General features: G+C 39.9%; 1 protein-coding gene across 4 annotated transcripts in view; it reads right to left on the reverse strand.

Annotated features, from left to right (window-relative positions):
* The window catches only part of POLA1 (DNA polymerase alpha 1, catalytic subunit), a 299,926-nt gene that overhangs the window by 91,793 nt on the left and 185,807 nt on the right, over window positions 1-22,326 (reverse strand). For all 4 annotated transcript variants that reach the window (XM_053917486.1, XM_053917487.2, XM_053917485.1 and 1 more), the window contains one exon: window positions 5,775-5,891. In XM_053917486.1, the coding sequence (XP_053773461.1) occupies window positions 5,775-5,891 (117 nt within the window). The remainder of the gene's footprint in view (window positions 1-5,774; window positions 5,892-22,326) is intronic.

The following is a 22,326-nucleotide window of genomic DNA, read 5'->3' on the forward strand; positions in this document are numbered from 1 at the left end:
TAATTAGTTAACGTCGAACAACAAATCCTATCACATTCCGTGATTTATTATTCAGGCCTCGTCTTTTCACTCCCACTGTTCGTCAAGATTCTTTGGCCACAGGCATTACGCAGTCTCTTAAACTGCCTCCTTGCCAATCACTAAAGCCATACTTTGAAGAATTACATGACCCCTCTACTTAAGCAAGTGGCTTCTGGGGTAAAATGAGTAGGAACAAGCGCCTTCTTAAATATGCTGCTTAAAATATCAGATTGTCAAAGGAGACAGACCCCATGATTTCTCATTCCAGGGACCCAAACCATTACAAAACCACGAGACCATCAGTATCCAGTCAGCAATGCTGTGGTTTCCCCTTGAGAGAGACCCCTTGTGGAGAATGATAAACTAGAAGCAAAGATAATTAGCGAGTGGTAGAGCACTCCTACACAAAGGGGACTGATTAAAGTGGAGCACTGCTCACCTGGAAGAAAGCGCCTATCCACTAGCATGTGCAATAAATGCACTTCAACATTTTCACAATATTTTGGAGACGATGAAAGAGGAAAGGCTAATCACAGCTTCAGAGCTGTAGTAGACAAAAGGCTGGGCACATGGCAGAAACAGGATCCAAAAATCCACAATGGGACAGTGATGGGCTAGGCACGGCAACGGGAGGACTCACAGCGTTCACTGGAAGGTCTCTGCCACACAGAGTGCTGGTTGGCCTGCGACTGCCAGTCTACTCTTTCTCTATAGCAACAAAAAATCTATTCCACCCATGGGAATAACTTCTGGCCCATGAAATGTAAGCAGGAATGTGAGGTGGAACTTCTAGGAAGGCTGACAAAAGAATTGACTTGGCTTGGGAGGTGCATCCTTTTGACCCTTCAGCTTTTTCTCTGCCTTGTGGCGTGTGATGGTTTGAAGGGGCTTGTGCAACCATCTTGGACTACACTGTGACCTTGAGGGCGGAAGCCTGGCATGGCTGATGATGCAGTAGGGCAGGAGCCGGTGCCCCTGATGACACTGGATCGTGGACAGCTCACACCTGGATTTCTGCCACATGATACACTATTAATGTTTCTTGGGTAGAGAACTGAATGTCTATTCTGTTGAAGCTGCTGTTATACTTTTGGTCTCCATTTCCTTCAGCTCAGTACAATTACTACCTGTTATGGGTTGAATTGTATCCCTAACAATATATGTTGAAGTTCTAACCCCCAGTACCTATGCACGTGGCCTTATTTGGAAATAAGAACTTGGCAGATAAAATCAAGTTAGGATGAGATCAGACCACATTAGGCTGGGCCCTGGATCCATATGACTGGTGTCTGAAGAAGAAGAAGAAAAGATGCAGAGACACACAGGCAGAAGATGGCCATTTGTCTATAGACGCAGAGACTACAGTGATGCATCTATAGGCCAAGAAACTCCAAGGATTACCAGACACTAGAAGAAGAAGAAAGGATGAAAGCAATTGGAAAGGAACGCTAGGATCTGCTTTGGGTTAAGAGAAGCTGTACATAGAATTCAGCAGTTTCTGCACCAAAGAACAAGTACAATGTAGTCATAACAGAGATCCAAAGCACCCTTCATGGTAAAAACCCAGAGCCTCCTGGAGGGTAACCAACGACTACATACAAATGTTTAAGGCTTTCCATCATGGTTCGATGGTTCTCTTCCTGTACAATCAGTATTATTACCCTAAGAGATCACAACGATTTTCCTATTTTCATCTTATGCAGCAACAAGACACTCCCAGGTAGCCTGACAACTTTCTCAGTGTCTCCAACCTACTTATCAAATCAACAATTCATTCAACCACAGCCGTTTTGAAATTGTAACACATAATGATTATAGGTTCATTAATAAAACTCTCCCTTGAAGGCCAGAGTCCAGTATGGTACATGTTCCCTTATAAGAGTCTTCAACAGTTTTACAACTGAAGACAACGGGAGAAACACTGGAGTTGTCCCAAAGTAGGACTAGAAATCGTTTTACTGCTTTCCTCTTAAGTGGCCTTCACGAAATTTAGTTGAATAAAGAATTGAATAAAGGGCTCCACACAGTGCTCCTGCCCCAGGAGCTGTACAATTTCACAAATTATTTCTACCATGGCTTAGGGAGCCTCACGTAGATGTTTTCTCATCTCCACATCAAGCATGGAAATGGCCCTGGCTGGTGTGGCTCAGTGGACTGAGTGCCAGCCTGTGTACCGAAAGGTCACCGGTTTGATTCCCTGTCAGGGCACATGCCTGGCGTGAGGGCCAGGTCCCCAGTAGGGGGCCTGCGAGAGAAAACCACATATTGATGTTTCTCACCCTCTTTTCCTCTCTCTAAAATAAATAAATAAATAAATAAATAAATAAAATCTTAAAAAAAAAGAGAATGGAAATATTAGTAAGAAAACTTTACCTTAGTTTAAAACCTTAGCTCTATAACGAAAACTAAACAAAACTTACGCTTTATTTTTTGGCGAATTACAGGATACAGAATCCCCTGTGGGTTCAGTTCACGGCCATACAGATTTGGCCACCTTAAGAGGTCAAAACCATGTCCTTAAATAAGGAGCTATTAAAACATTTATTCTCTGACTTGGTTAAGTCCTGTCTCTATCAGCAGTGTGGGAAAGGGCTCTATTCATTTAAGAACTTATGTAGACCTTGGAGTTATCACTCCGGTTATTTATTTGCACTTTCTATGTAGTAGAAAATAATCAGCAATTTGTATATTGTTAATTTCCACGAACCTAAGAAAACTTTACTGATTTTTATAAGATATCTGAGCAGAGAGACACATCTAAGAGAACAGAGAGACCCTGAGAACAAAATTGTCCGAGCTTTCTTCTCATAACTCTGGCAACATGAGCCAGAAGAGGAGCCAGCTTTCATATTCCAAGTCAATTCTGGAAAGTACTCAAGCCAACTGCAACCCAGGACTAAATGAGAGTAGATTTATTATGTGAGGATGAGACTGGCACGGTAAGAAGCAAGTGCTTTACTCTCAAAATTGAACGTGTCAGGCAATAAGAAAGCAGTGCTTTTGTCCAAATGGATATTTATAAATGACTATTTTTGCCCACAGATATCAATTTTATATAATTTAGGCAATGTTAAACCAGGTTTATAAATAAGGACATGTCCTGGTCATTGATGTATATACTCAGTACCTAGCAAAGTGCCTAAGATATAGGTGTTCAATAAATAATTCTTAAACGAGACTAATATATGATTGAGACACAGCCACCCAGAACTTAAAAACCAGATAAGCATAATCCTGCAAAATTAACACCTCGGAAGCCCTGTGATAATTATAATGATCCTGCCCATCACACCACTGATTTGAGAACTTCTCTGAAACTACAGCAGGTCCTCGAATAACATCATTTTGTTATACATCAACGAGATACCATAGGAATGTAACTCTTGTCTATGTCAAATTAGCCTACGGTAAAACTGGTTTCATTATACACCATTTCGCTGAAAGTCACAAAACCCATTGATGATATTAAGTGAGAACTTCTGGAAAGATGTAGCTTTTTCTTCCTACCAGGAAAGCCTGGGAACCTCATAAATAGAATTAAGAAATTCCCCACTCATCACTAGCAACTCAAAACGAGGCGCACAAAAATGGGCTCAGTCCACTGTCAAGGTCCCTGTGAGGAATGGCTAAGGGCCGTATCACCGACCAGGATGCTGTGGACCTGCGGTTATTCCCAAGGGTCATGTTCTGAGCTGCAATATAATCCAAGGAGCTAAAAGCTATAAAAGCTTCTCTCTGGGAAGGGTAGCTGATAACTCTGAGAAATGTCTGTCTAAAATGCCACCATTTTTGAGGACAAGGATATGAAAGGAAAAAGATATTTCAAAATTCCTGTGTTGGCTCACTCATTTAAAAAGGTTAATAAATGATCAAAGATAATCGGATATAGATCCTAAACCGCAGCCAGTAACATCATCAACGTGTATCGGAAGGTTACCGATCTACTGCTATACACCTTCCTTTAACTTTCACCAAGAATGCAATCATAAACCTGACTGACTTTCTAAGAAGTAATTCAATTTTCAGTGAACTTCACTTGATGAGCTAGATGTTAAAGGCTCAAAGGCAGCATGGGTTCTTGAAGCAAGGTGATTCCCCTGGAGTCTACAATTGGATTGATGACTCACACTAAATAGATATACTCTTGTTCTCTTTCCGCACGTGCGGATGCAAGTCTTGCGATGAGACTGACGTAAAATGAATTTGCTATGACAGCTAACTCTCACTTTGTGTTCTGTATTTTTCAAAAAAATCTACATTCTACTTTGTTAATTATCAAAGCTCTACAAGATTAGGCAAGGAACATTTATACATATCAAATTAGTTAAACATACATGAATGATAATGTTCAAATGCTTCAAAGGTGGTGGTGAAACTGGTCCACTCATCAAGTACTGGTTTCGGTGGAAGCTGGGATAACACACTAAGAAAGCAATTTGGCAATACAAATCAGGACCATGCTGATTTATGCATTTTGATTTGTGCCGTCAATAAGAACTTATCCTAAACATTTCAAATAACAAAAAATAATTCAAGCAGGAAAATATTAGTTACAATTTTCTAGTAAACAGATAGTAAAAGTAGCCTAAAATGCCCAATGAGAGGGCTGGTCAAATTGTCATTTAAAAATGTTGGTACTGAAAATCAAGTGGCAACACAGATGGGTGCTTTTGACAAAAGATAAACATGATACAAAAGCATATTGTCACTACGACTGAAAATACGTAAACCGTAAAGTGGATAGGCAAAAAGAACAAGGGAATACGCAACAATGGTGGTAGCCGTTTGCAGTTTCTTCGTTATTGCTAAATTTTGTGAAATGACAATGTATTATCTTAAATATTTTCCTAAAACTAGCCTGTGGAGCAACCATTTTCAGTGCAAAGATCTGAAATGAAAATGTGGCCAAAGAACCCTGCCTCTGGGTTAAAAACAATTAAGTAAATAAATAACAGGTTTCCTATTCTCACTCTCTTCCCACCAAAATCCTCACAAACCCCCGGGCCAGATAGATGTGGAAAGTGAGGCACATCACGGTCTGGTGTGGCAGGGAGACTGCACGGACTGTGATAATAAGCCCGTTTCACTCGGGCTAGCCCAGAGTCTGCTGGATATACTTGATCACAAAACCCTCTTTGCACAGAAGACCATCAAACATTCCTCTCCCCATAGTTTCAGAGATGGTTGCCTGGGCTGATGATGCTCAAAGAAAATTACCAGGAAGATGTTTCCAGACCATGTGCTCCCTAGCTGGGAGTCACTGATGACAGTGTCTGCCTTATCCGGCAGGTGCATGTATTAAGGTAGAAAAAAAGCTTGACAACTACCGATCTATGCCACTACCTAGAAACAATGGAATGCCATACAAATAAACCCTTCAGGGGACTGGTTTGGGAGGTTTTCTGGCCCTTACAATAGGGGTTCTGATGTAGTCCGAAGACTTAACAGCTAGTTTCTACAAAGGAATGGTTATCTCTTCTCTGTCATTATGAAATGGCAACCAAAGAAATCTGAGTGACCCATATGAGGATTAATTTCTCTTTTAGATATAAATACAGTACTGTTCCTAACATGAAAAAATAAGGCATATTTTTTTGAAGTCTGGATATTTTAAAATTGTGTATGTGGTAGTGGGATGTCTCTACCAAGCAAATTCCAAATATCTACTTGCCAGAGCTGAGAAATGGGCAAACACAGCCCCCCCCCCACCCCCCGACACACAGTTCCTTTGGCATTGTTTATGCCACCGTTACCTCTGCTCGAAGTGTAGCTTTCATGCAGACTTGGCAAAGAGGTCCATTTCGGGAGAACTGAAGGGGAAGGTGCCGAATTCGATTACGACATGTTGGCTCCTCACAAATCAACCAGCCCTGCAGAGAAAAGAGAGAACACTTCAGTCCCCTCACCACCTTCACAGACACAAACAAAGACCCCTTTGTTATCAGGACACACTCAGCTCAGTCAAACCTTCTTAGAGATTCTGAAATAGTGCCTTACCTTTCTTCGCTGATGGCTCACTTGCTCTATGCCCCAAACTTAAAAGCTAGGTAACTCATAATGTTTTACAGAAAGATTATACGAGATGTTATTCTCTTTTCTTAAAATACAACCCCCTCCACAAACAAGTATCTTCCAATAAAAGGTTATATAATTACACGCAGATGTAAACCAAGGGGTTTTAATTCATCAGTACAGACCATTACCAAAGTAAAGAATATACCATAGAAATAAATGACTTCCCCAACAGCTGAGTAACTATTGATTACCTAATTGCTGTGATCAGTTTCCTTCTCCACAGAAAGAGCACAACACTACCTGCTTTACACGTTTGTTGTGGTTGTGATGTAACACACTCAGCGTGCTCACAACTACACTTGGTGTAGAGAAACACTGACAAAATGTAAGCAACACTTTCATGTAAATTAAAACATATATTTCTAACATTTTATTTATTTATTTAAATTTATAGAGAGAGGGGAAGGGAGGGAGAAAGAGAGGGAGAGAAACATCGATCGGTTGCCTCTCATCCCCTCCCTGACCAGGGACCGAACCTGCAACCTAGGCATGTGCCAGGATGGGAAATCAAACCAGCAACCTTAAGCTTTGCAGGACGATGCTCCAACCAACTGAGCCACACCAGTCAGGGCAAAGCATATTCCTTTACACATGTTCTCTGGAGGCATAAAACCGGCTGCCATGTTTTCAAGGACATTGTCAACTGACCACCCTTTTCCAGTCATGTCAAACAGTCACTGCGTACTTCTCTGTGCACTTTCCTCTTGCAGTTACTCTCCTTTGCTGCTCTTCCGTGAATTTTCTCATAGAGATGTGATGACAATATGCCCATTATGTTAAGTCAGCATTGTTTGCTATAAAACATATCTGTTAAACCAGGAAGACAAGACTTCACAAATAGGGTTGAGCAAAACTCAGGTGCTCTGGGGGCTTTAGTGCTACATATATTAGCCATAATAAGCCTAAGGCAAATTAGGGGGTATAAAGGTGTACGTATGTCCCCTTGTTGCATGGGTTCCCACTCAAGGAGCTGAAAGTAGGGAGCTGACTGTCTTTGGGTCTTAGAGAGTTTGGAGAGGCAGAACTTCTGAACTGGTCTTGAAGAGTAAGTAGAAGTTTGGTAGGCAGAGAAGGCAGGAAAGACAATTGAGGCAGAGAGAACATGTGCAAAAGAATGAAGGCCAGAGAGAGCTGTGTGTGATATTATGAAGAAAGACATCAGTGAGCTCTGGCTAGTGTGCCTTGGTTGGAGCGTAGTTCTGTCACTGAAAGGTTACGGGTTCAATCCCCAGTCAGGGCACATGCCTAGGTTGATGGTTTGTTCGGTGGTCTAAGCAAAGATCCCCAGTCCGGGGCCATACAGGAGGCAACCAATTGATGCTTCTCTCTCACATCGATGTTTCTCTCTCTCCCTTCCACTCTCTCTAAAATCAATGAAAAAAAAAAAATGTCCTCAGGTGAGGATTAAAAAAAAGAAAAGGCATCAGTGACATGTTCAACCATGTTCCCTGTTTCTGGACTGAGCAACCTGTTGGTTTTTTTCTCCCGAGAGGACAGCAGTATGTATATACAATTGTTGCTTAATTACATTGGGACCTTTGCCTGCCATTTATTAATATGGCCACACAGCATTAATCCAAAGCTGCAGGATGTCCTCATTCATTGCTGTGCTAAAGAACCTCATTCCCCAGAATCGGCTCTTCTTGGAAGTAGCTACAACCAAACTCAAGGGAAAGCACTCCAAACCAGTTCTTTCAGCTCCATTAATGACTTTTATCCCAGAGAAAGTACAACGTGAAGTTTCTGACTGAAACAAAATATGCTACCTTTAATAAAGCATATAAAATTCATCTAGTCAATACATTCACAGTAAGCTTCAGTCCCACCTTCAGTCAACAGGCTGAACTATTAATATTTAAGTTGAACTTTTCAGGTATAGGGTCTCAAGGAATCCTTATGAAGTCTTTAATACATGCCCAAGAATTATATTTAACATTGTGGAGAATAGGCAAAGAGCTCCCAGGTGCAGAGTTTCAGGAAATGACAATCTAAACAGGACAAGGTCCATACACACAAAGAAAAAGCAATTCAGTTGATGGTAGCAAGTTGATGGTAGCAACTATAAATGTAAAACAACACAGAGAAGGGATGGAGTCACGTGGGCCCTGCCTATCTTAGACAAACAACTACTACCACAGCAAAAGATGACAAACTAGAATAAAGAATCAATGGTTCTGGGTCACAGGCAACCGTTTGTTACAATTCCTAGGGCCTAGGACCACATTTTCTTGATTGAATGACACATTTTTATTCACATCTTAATATTTCCAAAACTCAAGATGCACTTACAATTGACATGTACATTCAATGACGTATTTATATTTCCTTCGAAAAAGCTGTTAAGAGTGCAGCTCATAATCAACGGCTCCTCAGAATTAAAGAAACGAGATACTTTGGTTTAGCCTGTGCTAGGTATGGAGAACACAGGGCGGGACAGTGGGGCTAATAGCAGCAGCAGTTTTAAATGCAGCCTATAAACACTAAAGGTCAGACTAGCTGTTTCTGGAAGTAACCATTTAGGCATATTGAGAAAGGAAACAGTAGGCTCCAAGCAAACCATGTATGAAAAATGTAGGACTGGACGACTCCTTTCTTATTCATTTGAATTTGATACATTATATTTGCTACCTGAGGCTTTATACACTTTGGAATGTATATCAGTTAACAGTGCCAACCACAGCTGTAATTCACTCAATTCCAAACATAATTTTTAATAAGTAAGCAAAATAGGTAGCAACTATTATGGGTTTTCTTTTTAGATTTTATTTATTTATTTTTTAGAGAGGGGAAGGGAGGAAGAAAGAGAGGGATAGAAACATCAATGTGTGGTTGCCTCTCACACACCCCCTACTGGGGACCTGGCCCACAACCCAGGCATGTGCCCTGACTGGGAATCGAACCTGCAACCCTTTGATTCTCAGGCTGGCACTCAATCCACTGAGTCATATCAGCTGGGGCACAACTATCATGTTTTGATACAATAAATTATTAAGCACTAGAACACAGCCTGGAAGTTAAAACTATTTTTTAATTTTTAAAATATAATGCTCAATAAGCTTGTTCTTTTCAGATGTTTTTAAAACTTGATTCCCTCAACGTACGACAACTTCAAGACTCACTAGGTGAGCTGCCAACCAGGGAGAAGCTAAATTGTCACCTCACCTGTTCCTAAAGCAAACATCCAACTCTATCTCTGACAGAGTTACTAACTAAATGTCCTTTCAAATCATATAAAAAACAAATAATATAATTTGTCTAGACTTCCTACCAGTTATAATTAACATTAAAGAGGTCTTTTCTTCTTTGTCACCTCTCTCTATTCAGTACTTATTTGGGTTTGTTTGTACTTACTATCTGTTAATCTCCCTTTACAAATGACAACAATAACTCATGCTATTATGCATGGAAATTAAACATGCTGATAACTGTGAAGGGAACTGGGGCTGAAAAAATATTAAAGCCTGGAACTCTTTATGCCTCTTGTTTTATTTTGATAATTAAGCTTTTGGTCATGGTCTATTTTAAACAAAACTCTTCTATGGGGAAAATAGGCCCTAATCATATTCAATATAATCTTTGCTTCCATTCACCTTAGTTAAGTACATTTTGGTTAACCCTTTGTTCCCCCAACAGATAATAACTGACTGTACTAAATCTATCTTTCAAAGAAACTTTTGTTGTTAAAAAAAATAAATATGCCAGGTCTTTGAAAATATTCAATAATGGGGCAAATTGTGCACCGCAAGATCTCATTGTGAATTTCACCTTTCATGGGTGTTGAAAACAAAAGAAATGAAAATACTAACATTGTATAAATTCACTTTGAATTATTACTCAGAGAGAGAAAACTAAACTTATTTTCATTTCCCATGCTGGGAAATAATGTACAGCCCAAAACTATGTTGCCAAGTCAACCGAAGAAAAAAAACACTTAATAAAGTATAGTTCTTTGTAAGTACAACCTATAAAAAGGTTTGGGCTTTACAAAAAAAGATTTTATTTATTTATTTTTAGAGAGAGAGGAAGGGAGGGAGAAAGAGAGGGAGAGGAACAGCGATGTGCATCGATCGGCTGCCTCCCCTACATACCACGACAGGAGACTGAACCCGCAACCCAGGCACGTGCCCTGACCGGGAATTGAACCAGCAACCTTTCACTCTGCAGAATGATGCCCAACCAACTGAGCCACACTCGTCAGGGCAAAAGGTCTCAGCTTTAAAAAAACCTCCAGAACCACTAAGCATGTTATCTACTATCAAATATGTCCATTTAATTATGCAATGCCATGCCAAAGTGGCAAATTGTCATAACCCACAGAAATAAGGTCATTAACATACTTTGTATATTTTATATTTTCATGTACATATTTCTGCATCCCTCTTTTATGGACACACATTTTGGGAGGTTTGAAAAAATAAAAATATTCTGAATTTTATATATATACACATATATATGTGTGTATATAAAAGAAATATATATATATAAAAGACATAAAGCCATTAAGTTTTCAGATGCTTATCATAACCATGTTTATAAGTAGAGGGTTCAAAAGAGGTGAAGCCAGCCTGGCCAATAGCAAGACAAAGACTTTCTAAAACATGCAAAGGTCTATCACCTGCTGTTTTAGTCTCAGCATCACTAATTCCCTGAAATCATTGTGTAGGAAATTGTGTCACATGCCGATTGGTTCTGATTGCTGAATTGTATTTCTGAGGCCTCAACTGAAATGCTTTTGTCTGTACGTGCTACTAAGGGATCGATTTCCACTTGTAACTGAGGCATTCCTATCAGCTGTCCCTTAAACACAAACTGCTATCCATTTGTGTATGTTTGTGCTTTTAGAAAGATGCACACACAAAAATCACCTAGACATGCAAATGTGTGCATAGGAGGCACTCAAAAATATCTTTTGGCCCTGGCTGGTGTAGCTCAGTGGATTGGGCGCGGGCTGCAAACCAAAGGGTCGCCGGGTCAATTCCGTCAGGGCACATGCCTGGGTTGTGGGCCAGGTCCCTAGTACGGGGCGCACGAGAGGCAACCACACATTGATGATTCTCTCCTTCTCATTCTCCTTCTCTTCCAATCTCTCATAAAAATGAATAAATAAAATCTTTTAAAAAATATCTTTTGAATATAGTAGTCTCCCCCCGCCCTTATCCATGGTTTTGTTTTCCATGGTTTCAATTTCCTGTGGTCAACCCCAGTCTGAAAACATTAAATGGAAAATTCTGGAAATAAACAACGTGTAAGTTCTAAATCATGTGCTGTCCTGGTAGTTTGATAAACTCTTGAGCAGTCCCGCTCTATCCAGCCCTGGACGTGAACCATCCCTTTGTCCAGTGATTCCATGCTGTACATGCTCCCTGCCCATTAGTCACTTAGTAGCCATCTTGGTTATCAGATGACTGTGGAGGTACCACAGTGCTTTTGGGGAAGTAACCCTTATTTTACATAACTTTATCCATACAACTTATTTTACAGTATTTTGCTATAGTTGCTCTATTTTATTATTAGTTATTGTCAATCTCTTACCATGCCTAACTTATGAATTAAACTGTATCATAAGTATGTATGTATAGGAAAACAATATTTATAAGGCTTGGTACTATCTCAGGTTCCAGGCATCCACTGGGGGTCCTGGAACATATCCCCCATAGGTAAGGGGGGACCTTTGTAAATGAATGAATAAAAGCAAAAAAAGAAAAATGCACAAGGGCAAGTTCATGGAAAATATTAAGGAAAGGGTCTAAAATTCACAGTAGTTCTTACTCTTGAATCAAATATATGGTGGGTCCTTCTTCTCCCAGCTCCAATCAGTCACCAAGCCTGCCCCCTGGCCTTACTGTCCTATAAAAGCAGCAGAACTCACAGTCGATTTACAGCAATAGCCCCCTACCTGGTTTCCCTGACTTTACTCTCCCACAGCCAATTCAAAGCCAGGCCAAGTACAGTTTCGTAAGGCCTCTCCATTCCCATCACCCAACTGTATACCTTCCACAGAGTATTAAGAAGGCATGTTTTGGTCTGGCTTTCCAGTCTTTACAGCCTCATCCCATTCCTCCTTTCTCACCATTCTCTTACATAAACTCTCTGCTCCATCTGTTTTGTTTTCTCACCATCCTCATTACATTTTGTTTAATGTCACCTCCTTGTCTTTACTCATGCTGTAGAGCACAGGTGGCAAACACAAGGCCTGTGGGCCGAATCCGGCCCTCCACCTTGTTTTATCCAGCCTGTCATCTTGTTTCTACCCAGCGGCAGCACCGAGCTCCTTGTCCCTAGTTAAGGAGTAGTTACATGTATACAGTCCTAAAATTATATTCAGCCCTATGAAGGTGACCACGAGGCTGGTGTGGCCCCCGGTGACAATGAGTTTGACATCCCTGCTGTAGAAGCTCTGCCTACAGTGCCTACTCCTTGAGCACCACTTCATTCCTCTCCTATGATATTTTTCCAACCCTCAGGGACTTCTCCTTGTATCCCAGCTACAGCTGAGCACACAATGCTTTGCACTGTCCCTGAATTATCTTATTTTTACCTCCTTAAATGGAGGGTCAGGCCCTCAGAAAATGACTTGCTTTGGAATTGGCAGTGTCCTCCACAGTCTAGCACAAAGGTTCACACTCAATGAAGAATACAGAATTGAGGTTATGAAAAACTACACTTGGGTATGGTTTCCTCTCCCATTTATGAGGTCTATCCAAAAAGTATTCTGCCATGTAATATGAAAAATAGAGACATTTATTGAAGAAGATACAAGATACATTGCACATAGGACAATGACGCTTCAGGCCCTTTCAAAGTAGGCACCTTGGGACCTCACATAGTTCTCCCAACTGCCACCAGTTGCCCTGTCGTATTTTCCTGAATCTCATCAATGGTCTGAAATGTCTTCCCTTTCAAAGGTGAGTTTAGATTGGGGAAAAGCCAGAAGTCGCAGGGCGCCAGGTCTGGGCTGTAGGGGCGGCCTGAGTCACCTGGGTGATTTGATATTTTGCCAAAAAACTCTGCACAGGACATGATGCATGAGCAAGTGTATCATCATAATGAAGCTGCCAATCACCAGCTGCCCATAGCTGCAACCTTCTGAATCATCCAAATAGTTTCCGTGGAGGAATGTTCAAGCTTAAAGCAAAATCTGATGCAGATTTGTTGCTCAACTCACTCATCGTTTTGAATGCAATGGTCACACAGTACACACGCTCACTCAATGGCATGTACTGCCCCCACTGACTAGTACAGTCAAGTCGTCATTGTTCATGCAAGCATATTCCAGCCCATTATCCTTGGCTGCCAGGTTACATCAATGTCATGCACACCATTCTCGTTATATTAAGAATGGCTGAACCTTTTCTGGACTGACTTCATATTAATGGGTAGTTTTGTATAAGTCTCCGAACCTTTCTCTGAGCCTTAGTCTCGTCGTCTATAAAACAGGAATAATACCTATCCTATTAGAGTTGTTAAGAACATCAAATAAGAAAGCCCACACAGAGTTCAATAAATGTAAAATATTACTATCCTACATATGCCTCCAGTACTGGGCTACAGCTGACAATACAATATTAAAGATGTACTATTCTAACCAGGGAAGAGTCGCGTCAGTTTCCACCTGGTGCTATCTCAAGACAGAGAATCCCAATGAGGAATAACGGGTAAGATTAGGCAGAGCTGCATCTCAATCTGATTGCAAAATAATACAACTATGTAGTCAGCATAAGTGAAATGTTCAGGTTTCTCCTGACACAACTATACTAGATTTGAAGTTACAGATGGCAGACTGGACAGTGAGGGAAGAGGAGGTGGTCTTTGCTTTATTTGGGGTGCACAGAGATTTTCAAGAGGCAATGCAATGAAGTAATGCAGTGAGGTGTGATTTAAATTGTAATGGCTCTCCAGGAGTGCGACGACAGGGTCACAGGGCCAGGTGTGCCAGCATGCGCGTTCTTAGAATTCATCATATTATTACTATTTTTCTGTACTAGCCTTAACTGCTCCTCTCCCCAAACTAGATGCACTCTGAGAACACCAAACTCCCTTTTTACCCCAAACCATTATAATTGTTCTGGGGTTCCCTGGGAGTCACATTTTTCTGTCACAGAATTATCCCCAGTGTAAAATGGGTCTTCTTATAGATAGTGCACTGTTGGGCCTACAGCTGCCTTTGCAAATGACATGTTGTGATTTGGGATTTCCAGAAATATCAAAAAACAAATTGCTTTTTGACCCACATTTACACCCAAAAATGGGGAGAAATTTGTCCTAAGACCTCCAGGGGAAGTTTTAATAGGAATGTAATTTTGCTTTTAAAGTTAAATTTTCCACACTGCAGCATGCTGGCATGTCAAAGAGTGATTATTAAGTCACAGAAAGGTACCAGAGGAGCAGATGAAGGAGCAAATCAGAAAATATATATACATAAACTAACTATTCACCAAAGTTAACACAAAAATATTTTTAACAAAATTATCAAACAAAACAGTTGTGGAAAGTGCCTCGCTGGTCAATGTAAGACTTTGAAATATTATTAAAATTGATTTTTAAAGTAAGACATCTCTTTAAATGAACAGTCACATGTCATTTCATCCAAGTTATTTGAAACTTATTGATCTTATCATTTGTGCAAGGACCAGGCTCTGCTATCAGTTTGCTGAAAGGATAATGGAGCACTCCCAAACTGTTATGATAGGTTAGATGCAAACAGTGGTCCTCATTTAAACACATAGAATAGCACTACAAGTGGACAAATTCCAACCGTAGCAATTGTATATTGCATGATAATTAGCAAGTTGTTCTGCTTTGCCTCACATCAAATCCAATATCGCAGCCTTGTTATTTTAATTTGCAATCAGAGGTTGAGCATCAGAAGATGTACCTGAGGGACATTAAAGAGCCCCATGCAAACCATCTTCTCCTGCTATACTGTGAACAGACAAAGCCAACAATTACCAGCAATTTTTATTTTACCACTGCAGGACAATACCAGAACAGTTAAAATTGTCTCGATGCAAGCAACTGGAGAAAATATACTTAAAATGACTTTATATGGAAAATTACATTTTGGGGGGGGAGTTCAAAGGGGAACATGTATCTTTCTGTATGGGCAGCTAAAAATCTCTCTAAGTATATTCAAGCCCATTCTATAAAATACTCTCCCTATTCACCCAACTCAAAAGCAAGCTACATTCTTAGGCTATAATAGGTCACAACTAAGTACACAGTACCTTGCTTCAGGAATAATTTCACTTTGTCTGTCAACTGTCAACAAAGCACAAAGAGCTCATGCAACCCAGCCATGTACTGTGGATGTTAGAGATCTAACAAAATACAAATAATAAGAATACAAGATTTGTGAGCGGCCCTGCTTTCACTTTACATGAGAAACTGAAAGCATTTTCCTCTCCACATTCCATTAATCTCTATTGTATTACAAATTTTTTTCACAAAAGACCTTTTTTTTCCTATGTGAAGCTACAAGTAACTTGGGGATGTAATACTCCAGCCGTGATGAATGTCCGACTTTCCAACATGAATGGTTATAAATGGATGTGCCAGTTAAGGCATATAGTTATTTCAACAAAGAAAAGGAATAAAAGAATCAAATGGGATGAGATGGTTAAATGGCCACTCTGGTGCTTATATTATTATTTTCATTTGAAGCCTCTAAGAAAAATTGTTAATTATTTCCACCACACCTGCTCTCAAGTTTTCTCATTCTTGAAAAAATATCACCTTCCCTATGTACATACATTAAGAAATAAACTTCAAAAGTATCTCCTGGCTGATGTGGCTCAGTGGATTGAGCACCGGACTGCGAACAAAAGGGTCGCCAGTTCAATTCCCACTCAGGGCACATGCCTCGGTTGCGGGTCAGGTTCCTAGAAGGGGGCGTGTGAGAGGCAACCACACATTGATGTTTCTCTCTCTCTCTTTCTCCCTCCCTTCCCCTCTGTCTAAAAATAAATAAATAAAATCTTTTAAAAAACTTAAGAAAAACACAAAAGTACGCTCGAGGTTTAGTTTCATCAATATGTACCCAGAAAAAAAGACTAGAAGGAAATACTCTAAAACGCCATCACTGGTTACCTCTAGGTGCTTTCTTCTGTTTCTGTATTTTCTAAAATTTCTACAATCATATATTGTTTTTATAATCAGAAAACTGCTTTTAAGGAGGGAAGACACAGTTTTGACAAGAGCTTTCAATATAAGCAAATCACTAATCCATCTGAAAAGTATCTTGAGCTACACCGTGTGTGTTGTTGTGACCAAGACAAATTTTCCGGGAATGTGCTTATGATAAAAAGGGAGGGGGGGGGCACATAAAATAGTGTTTTCTTTAAAATATTTTATACTAGTTCTGAAATTTCAAAAAGGGTCAATTTAAGCATACAAGCAGTTCTCAAGTAGGAAGTGGCAGGGCATGTATTAGTGGTATTAGAATGATTTATTAAAGTAAGCCACTCGATGAAACCCACACAGCCTTCTGGGGAATGTGATCTGAACACTTTTCTTTATGATGTTGGATCTATGAAGGTAGGTGATAAACCCGTTTTAAAGACAGGCGCTTTGTTCCATGTCTCCTCCCCTGCCTTTATTCAGTGTACACGTGCATCAGTTCAGTTTATGTCCAGGGTAGGAATCAAATTTTTAAAAATTCAATCAGGAGGACATGCTATAACCTTATTACGAGCAGAGTTTCTTTTCTTCGCTGAAGTCTAGCTAAAAGGAGCTTTTACTGTTTGTTTGTTTGTTTGCAGGCTAGAATTTATCAGTACGGGTTAGTGTGATATGCCTTTGGGTAAGGAGCAACAAATGTTAAAATGAACTATATACGCAATTGCCTTAAAGGACATCTTGAAATCAGAATGGCGTTCAAAGCATCACCAGGCAATGTTTGTTCATTTAACTTTAATTATTTTCTCCTTGAGAATGGTACTAATGAAACTGAATATCTTGCATGGTTTCGAAGGACTGTTTGAATAGTCTGTAAACAGAACTAAGGGTAGACAAGAGATCTGGCTGAGCCAGGGGGTTGCTAGGTGATGTAGAATGTAAACTCACAAACTTGTTAAGGTTTGCCTTGCTTTCATGCCACTTTCACACACTCTCAAAAGTTTTGAGACTTGGTTTTTCAGGTGGCCATTAAAAAAAAGAAGGGACCCCCTCCCTCCGAAATTCACTCCCCCCAGACGCTCTGCCAGATTCAGAAGAGAAGAAATCCATTTGACCTCTGGATATAACCTGGGAAACTTTTGGTTTTACATGATAAGCACAGAATCACGTATTTTGTGAATGCCCGTAATTTAAGAAACAAATCTCACCAAGGTGGATTTTTTATTTCAAAAACACATTTCTAATCTTTTTGTATTCAACATGAAATAAAATTAAGATTTCCTTCCAGAAAAAAAAAATGTGATCACGGCTTCGAGGACTTGAGGCTATAACCTTAGCACAGATTATTTTCGCGACAAGCCTTAGGGTTTAGCCACTCATCTCTTTCCAGGCCTACACCAAGTTTGACTGCCTGTGAGGCTGCTCCCTTTGGCCCCCTCCCCCAAGCTCCTTTTTAAGTAGCTGATCAGAGATTGTCCAGTAAGAGCACTTTATTAGATCATCAGCCAGAGGGGTTCACAAGTACTGAGAGCAATGGGCTCAAATGCGGCACATCAGTTTTAATAGACCAGGGGCTACTAGTAAACTGCAGATACTGCTGAGAACTTTCCATGCACTGAACTCTTGAAAAAAGCACCGTCTCTCCAGCTTAAATGCAGCTGCCTCTTTCAATGCCGCAAATGGGTAAATTTGACAAAAAAGCCACCATTAAGACTACATGAAAGGCTCAAGACAACATCCTTTCAATGCTTTGTACTTCAGTAATCAGATGTACTTACTCACCCCCTCCCCCAAACCCGATCAAGAACTATTTCTGAATGGTAGGAAATAATTCCACTTTGTACATCTTTTAGTTAATCAAGACTTTCTATTCAGCAATTTGACCTTTTGTTCAAAACAGGATTATCAGTTTTTTCGCCAGTTACCAAGGGCGACTCGCATGGTGAACATAATTGCAATAATTTGCAAAACACCATGGCAACCCACATTACAACTAGGTAAATACTGGGCTTTTGTGCTACATTGTTATTTTCAGAGATGCTGGAGTCAAAGAACGAATGACAAATGAACACAAAATTTATATTTGCTTTGTCTCAAAAGAGAAGAAAATTGATAACAAGAATTGGGGGGAAACCGACTACAGCTGTAATTTCTAACTTGATTAATTAGGATGGTAACAGTCCTTAACAGTATATTCAACAAACAGCCCTGACTTCGTCTCTCCACCCACCTCTCTCTATACCGCTACCACTATCCCCCCCTACCCCAGACAAATTTTTTCAGCTTGGAGAACAAACATCCCCCATTTGCTCTTTTCTTCAACTTAATGGAATCCTTAATTGCAGAATATTGTTCTCCTGCTCTTCACAGCAGTGAAAACGGAGAGAAAGGAGGAGAGTGCCAGGGCAGACAGAGAGCTACAGTCATTTTTTCCCTGCCTCTTCTGGACACCCCAGGCTCAGTGATGAGACGGCATTTTTCTGGTCTCAGCAGCTGTTTCGTAGCAGACAATAAAGTAAAAACTATTTAGCTTTGCAGAAAAGCCACTTCTCTCCTCTTGGCAATACAAGGTAAGTCTACACGCCGAGCTGAAGTTTCATAATTTAAATGCCAGAACGTAAGGTGAGAAAATACTGTTAATTTAAAAAAAAAAAAAAACATGAATTTTTTCCTGTAAATAATTAACTGTGGTTTTGTCCAAAATGCTCTTGAAATGCATGTGTTTGTATTTGAGGAAGATGTTCAACTATATCACCAATGTGCTGAGAAACACTTTATACTCAGAGAGCCCAATTCACAAGACAATCTAAAAATAGAAACTCAGCAGTCAGAAATTAATACAAAAATCAAAATCATTTTGATAAATGTCTCAAAAAAACTATTATCTTCCTTGAAATAAATGTGATGATTAGAAAAGTTATATCAGAATTGTTTTACTCAGGTATGAAAGACAGGTTCTATTTTATAGTAAAGGAGCAGTTTTTTCTAAGAGGCACAAATTCTGTTACACTGCCTAGCTTCTTGGAAATGAACGAAACAGACTTTCCATGTAAAATGTAATGTTCTGCGATGACAAGAGAAAAACACACACAGAAAGGGCTCGCAGAAGTTACACTGCCGATATCTGAATAAGAACTTCCAGATGCACTCAACACAGCCCAGCCTGCTTTCCTCTGTCTGCCTTATAACAAGGCAGGGCAAAAGGAGTTTCTCCACTGATCTGTAGCATATTACCGCTAACTTTTGAAAAATCAAATGAATCTGATGGTATAATGGGTCCGTTCTTATTTTGTCAGGGCTGAACACTCCCAGACAGATTTCGAAGATTCAGCTTAGAGAAATCACAATATAACATTCTTCAGAATATGCCTCCGAAATTACAGATACTGTGATTTCTCCGGAGGAGCAGAAATCAAAAGAATGTGACACGTTAACTCCTTCTCAGTCAGTACCAACCTGTTTATACTTGGAAAATATATTTTATTTTCTGGCTTAATTCATTCTGAATTTAACATACCTGTATTAAGTACATTCTTATCAAAAATCCAAAATGTTAAGAAGAAACGTATCCTTTAATGCCAAATAATAAAAGGTTTGACAAGCCTTCAGTACTTTTTTGATCAAATAGACTTCATGACAGATCATAAAGTGGGCATAAAATCCCATGACAATTGAAGTTCTTTAAGAAACTGTTATTATATATACATACACACACACACACATGCACACATATGAAATACTTTAATCTATTTGGAATGTCTTCACTTAGGACATTTTCCCAATATACTTGATCCCTCCTGCCCCAATCTTTTGTGGCTTCTGTTCCGGTGGTATTTTTCCTTTTCTACCTGCCCCCACCTTTGGCCAACTAAATAGGATGCTTCTTGACTTCTATTTGTGAATTGCAACATCCAACCCTTTGTAATGTCAATACATTACCCAAAATCAAGAATGGCAAATACCTAGCAGGTGACTGCACTCCATCTCCAATTCCATCCCCATGGCCCACGTAGGAGAAGAGCTGGCACTCACTATGAAACCCACCTGCTATCCCTGGCCCAAATCCTTCTTGCTCTAGAATTTTCAACTCTGGCTGCACATGGGAATCACCAGGGGAGCACTTTAACACAGAATGTTGGGCGCCACCCCAGAGGTTCTGATTCAGTAGGGCTTGGGGTAGGGCCTGAGAATGTGCATATCTAACGAGTTCTCAGGGGATACTACTGCTGCTGGCCTGGGGACCACGCTTTAAGAACCACTGGTCTGGGGTACAGAATGGGGAATTGGGATTTTAAAAAGAAACCCAAATGATTCCAACGCGCGGCCATGGCTGAGACCCACTGTCCATATTCTCATTCTCTGTTGTTCAAAGAAAACGACTGGTTACTATCTTCTGAAGAATGAACTTTATAAACAGAATTGTACTGAAAAAAATCTTTCTAACTCTTTCTCGTTCAATATTTCCTCTTTCTTTATATGTTGTCTATGTTGTTCTCTCTTTTACTCTTTCCAAGTTCTCCGTGCAGCATTAGAATCAGCAAACCCTCAAGCCGGACTTAATTGTATTAAAAGAGCTGACCAATTTCTACATGGTTCAGATCATGGTTCAGATCATGCATGCAGCTAGTTAACATCCTTCCTTTAAACAAACCAATAAACAAAGAAACTTACTCTCATGATAACAATATAGTCCCTAGAGTATGAAGTGTGCTTTACTTAGGAACACAAAATTCTAGGAGTGCTGGTGGAAATACTGTCACTCCACAAGACCACACACAATTACATTTTTGACTTAACAAGCGATATGAAATAATATATCTGAACCCTAAATTTTAAAGTTGGGACTTTACAACTCTAGTCTAATCCTTCATATTCTGAGAAAAAACGAAGTCCAGGAAAAAGTATGTTCCTTGTGCATTCCCACAGCCATTAGCTGTAGTCACCGGGTTCTGAACTTCTAGGCCAGCACTCTACACCCAACACCCACTCTGCTTCACGCACCAGCCAGTGGCTGCGTGCGGTTCCTGAGCACTTGGAATGTGGCCAGTCCAAATTGAGATGTGTTACAAGTATCAACTATACAAAGACTTCATCCAAAAAAGATAATATATCTTACTGATAGCTTTAATATTCATTAGAGATTGAAACATTTGGGATATGATGGGTTAACTAAAATCTATTATTGACTATTTCTTTCCTTTTATTTTTAAAATACAAATGGAAATGTATCATGTACACGGCTTTAAATCTTGCTTTTTTCACTTAAAAGTACGGGAAATTACACCCTGTAAGGACATGCAGACCTGCAATGTTCCTTTTAACGGCTGCATAGAATTCTATTTCTGATTGTAATACTTCCACAAATCCTCTTCTGATCAGCAATTTTCCATACAGTACCTTTGACAACATCTTCAAGTACTATACATCTGGAAGCAGAGATACCCAAATTGGAACTGCTGAGTCAAATGGCATGTTTATTTAAAAACTTGACAGATGTCGCCAAATTGCAGTCCACAGAGGGCGTACCAGTTTTCACACCCACTAACAGTGTATGCTAGTACTCCTTTCTCCACACCCTTGCCTACACTACCTGTTACCTAACGTTTGGATCTTTGTCATTCTCATAGGTGAAAACTGGTATTCATTTGGACTTCGGAGCTTAAGAGGAGAATGGGGAAAAAGGTGCAGGGATTAAGAAGAATAATTGGTATGTACGGAATAGACAGGGGGAGGTTAAGAATAGTACAGGAAATGGAGAAGCCAAAGAATTTATATGCACGACGCGCGGACATGAACTGGGTGGGAGGGATTGCTAGAGGGAAGCGGGGTACCCAGTGCAGGGGGGGGGGGCAAATGGGGAAAAGTGGGACAATTGTAATAGCATAATCAATAAAATATACTTAAAAAAAAGAGTGAGCTTAAACATTTGTATCACTTTAAGAAAACAAAAAGACCAATGGATTTGGCTTTCAGCTTATCAATAATCACAAAGCCCTATAATAATTATACAATAATATACCTTGCAGTTGGCAAGCCCTGAAGATGTTTGCATTTTAAAGTTTGGGATTTGAGATCCTTTCTTATCAAATAAAATTTTCCTAACAACAACAACAACAA

The sequence above is a fragment of the Desmodus rotundus genome, chromosome X (assembly GCF_022682495.2).
Source record: "Desmodus rotundus isolate HL8 chromosome X, HLdesRot8A.1, whole genome shotgun sequence".
Taxonomy (NCBI): domain Eukaryota; kingdom Metazoa; phylum Chordata; class Mammalia; order Chiroptera; family Phyllostomidae; genus Desmodus; species Desmodus rotundus.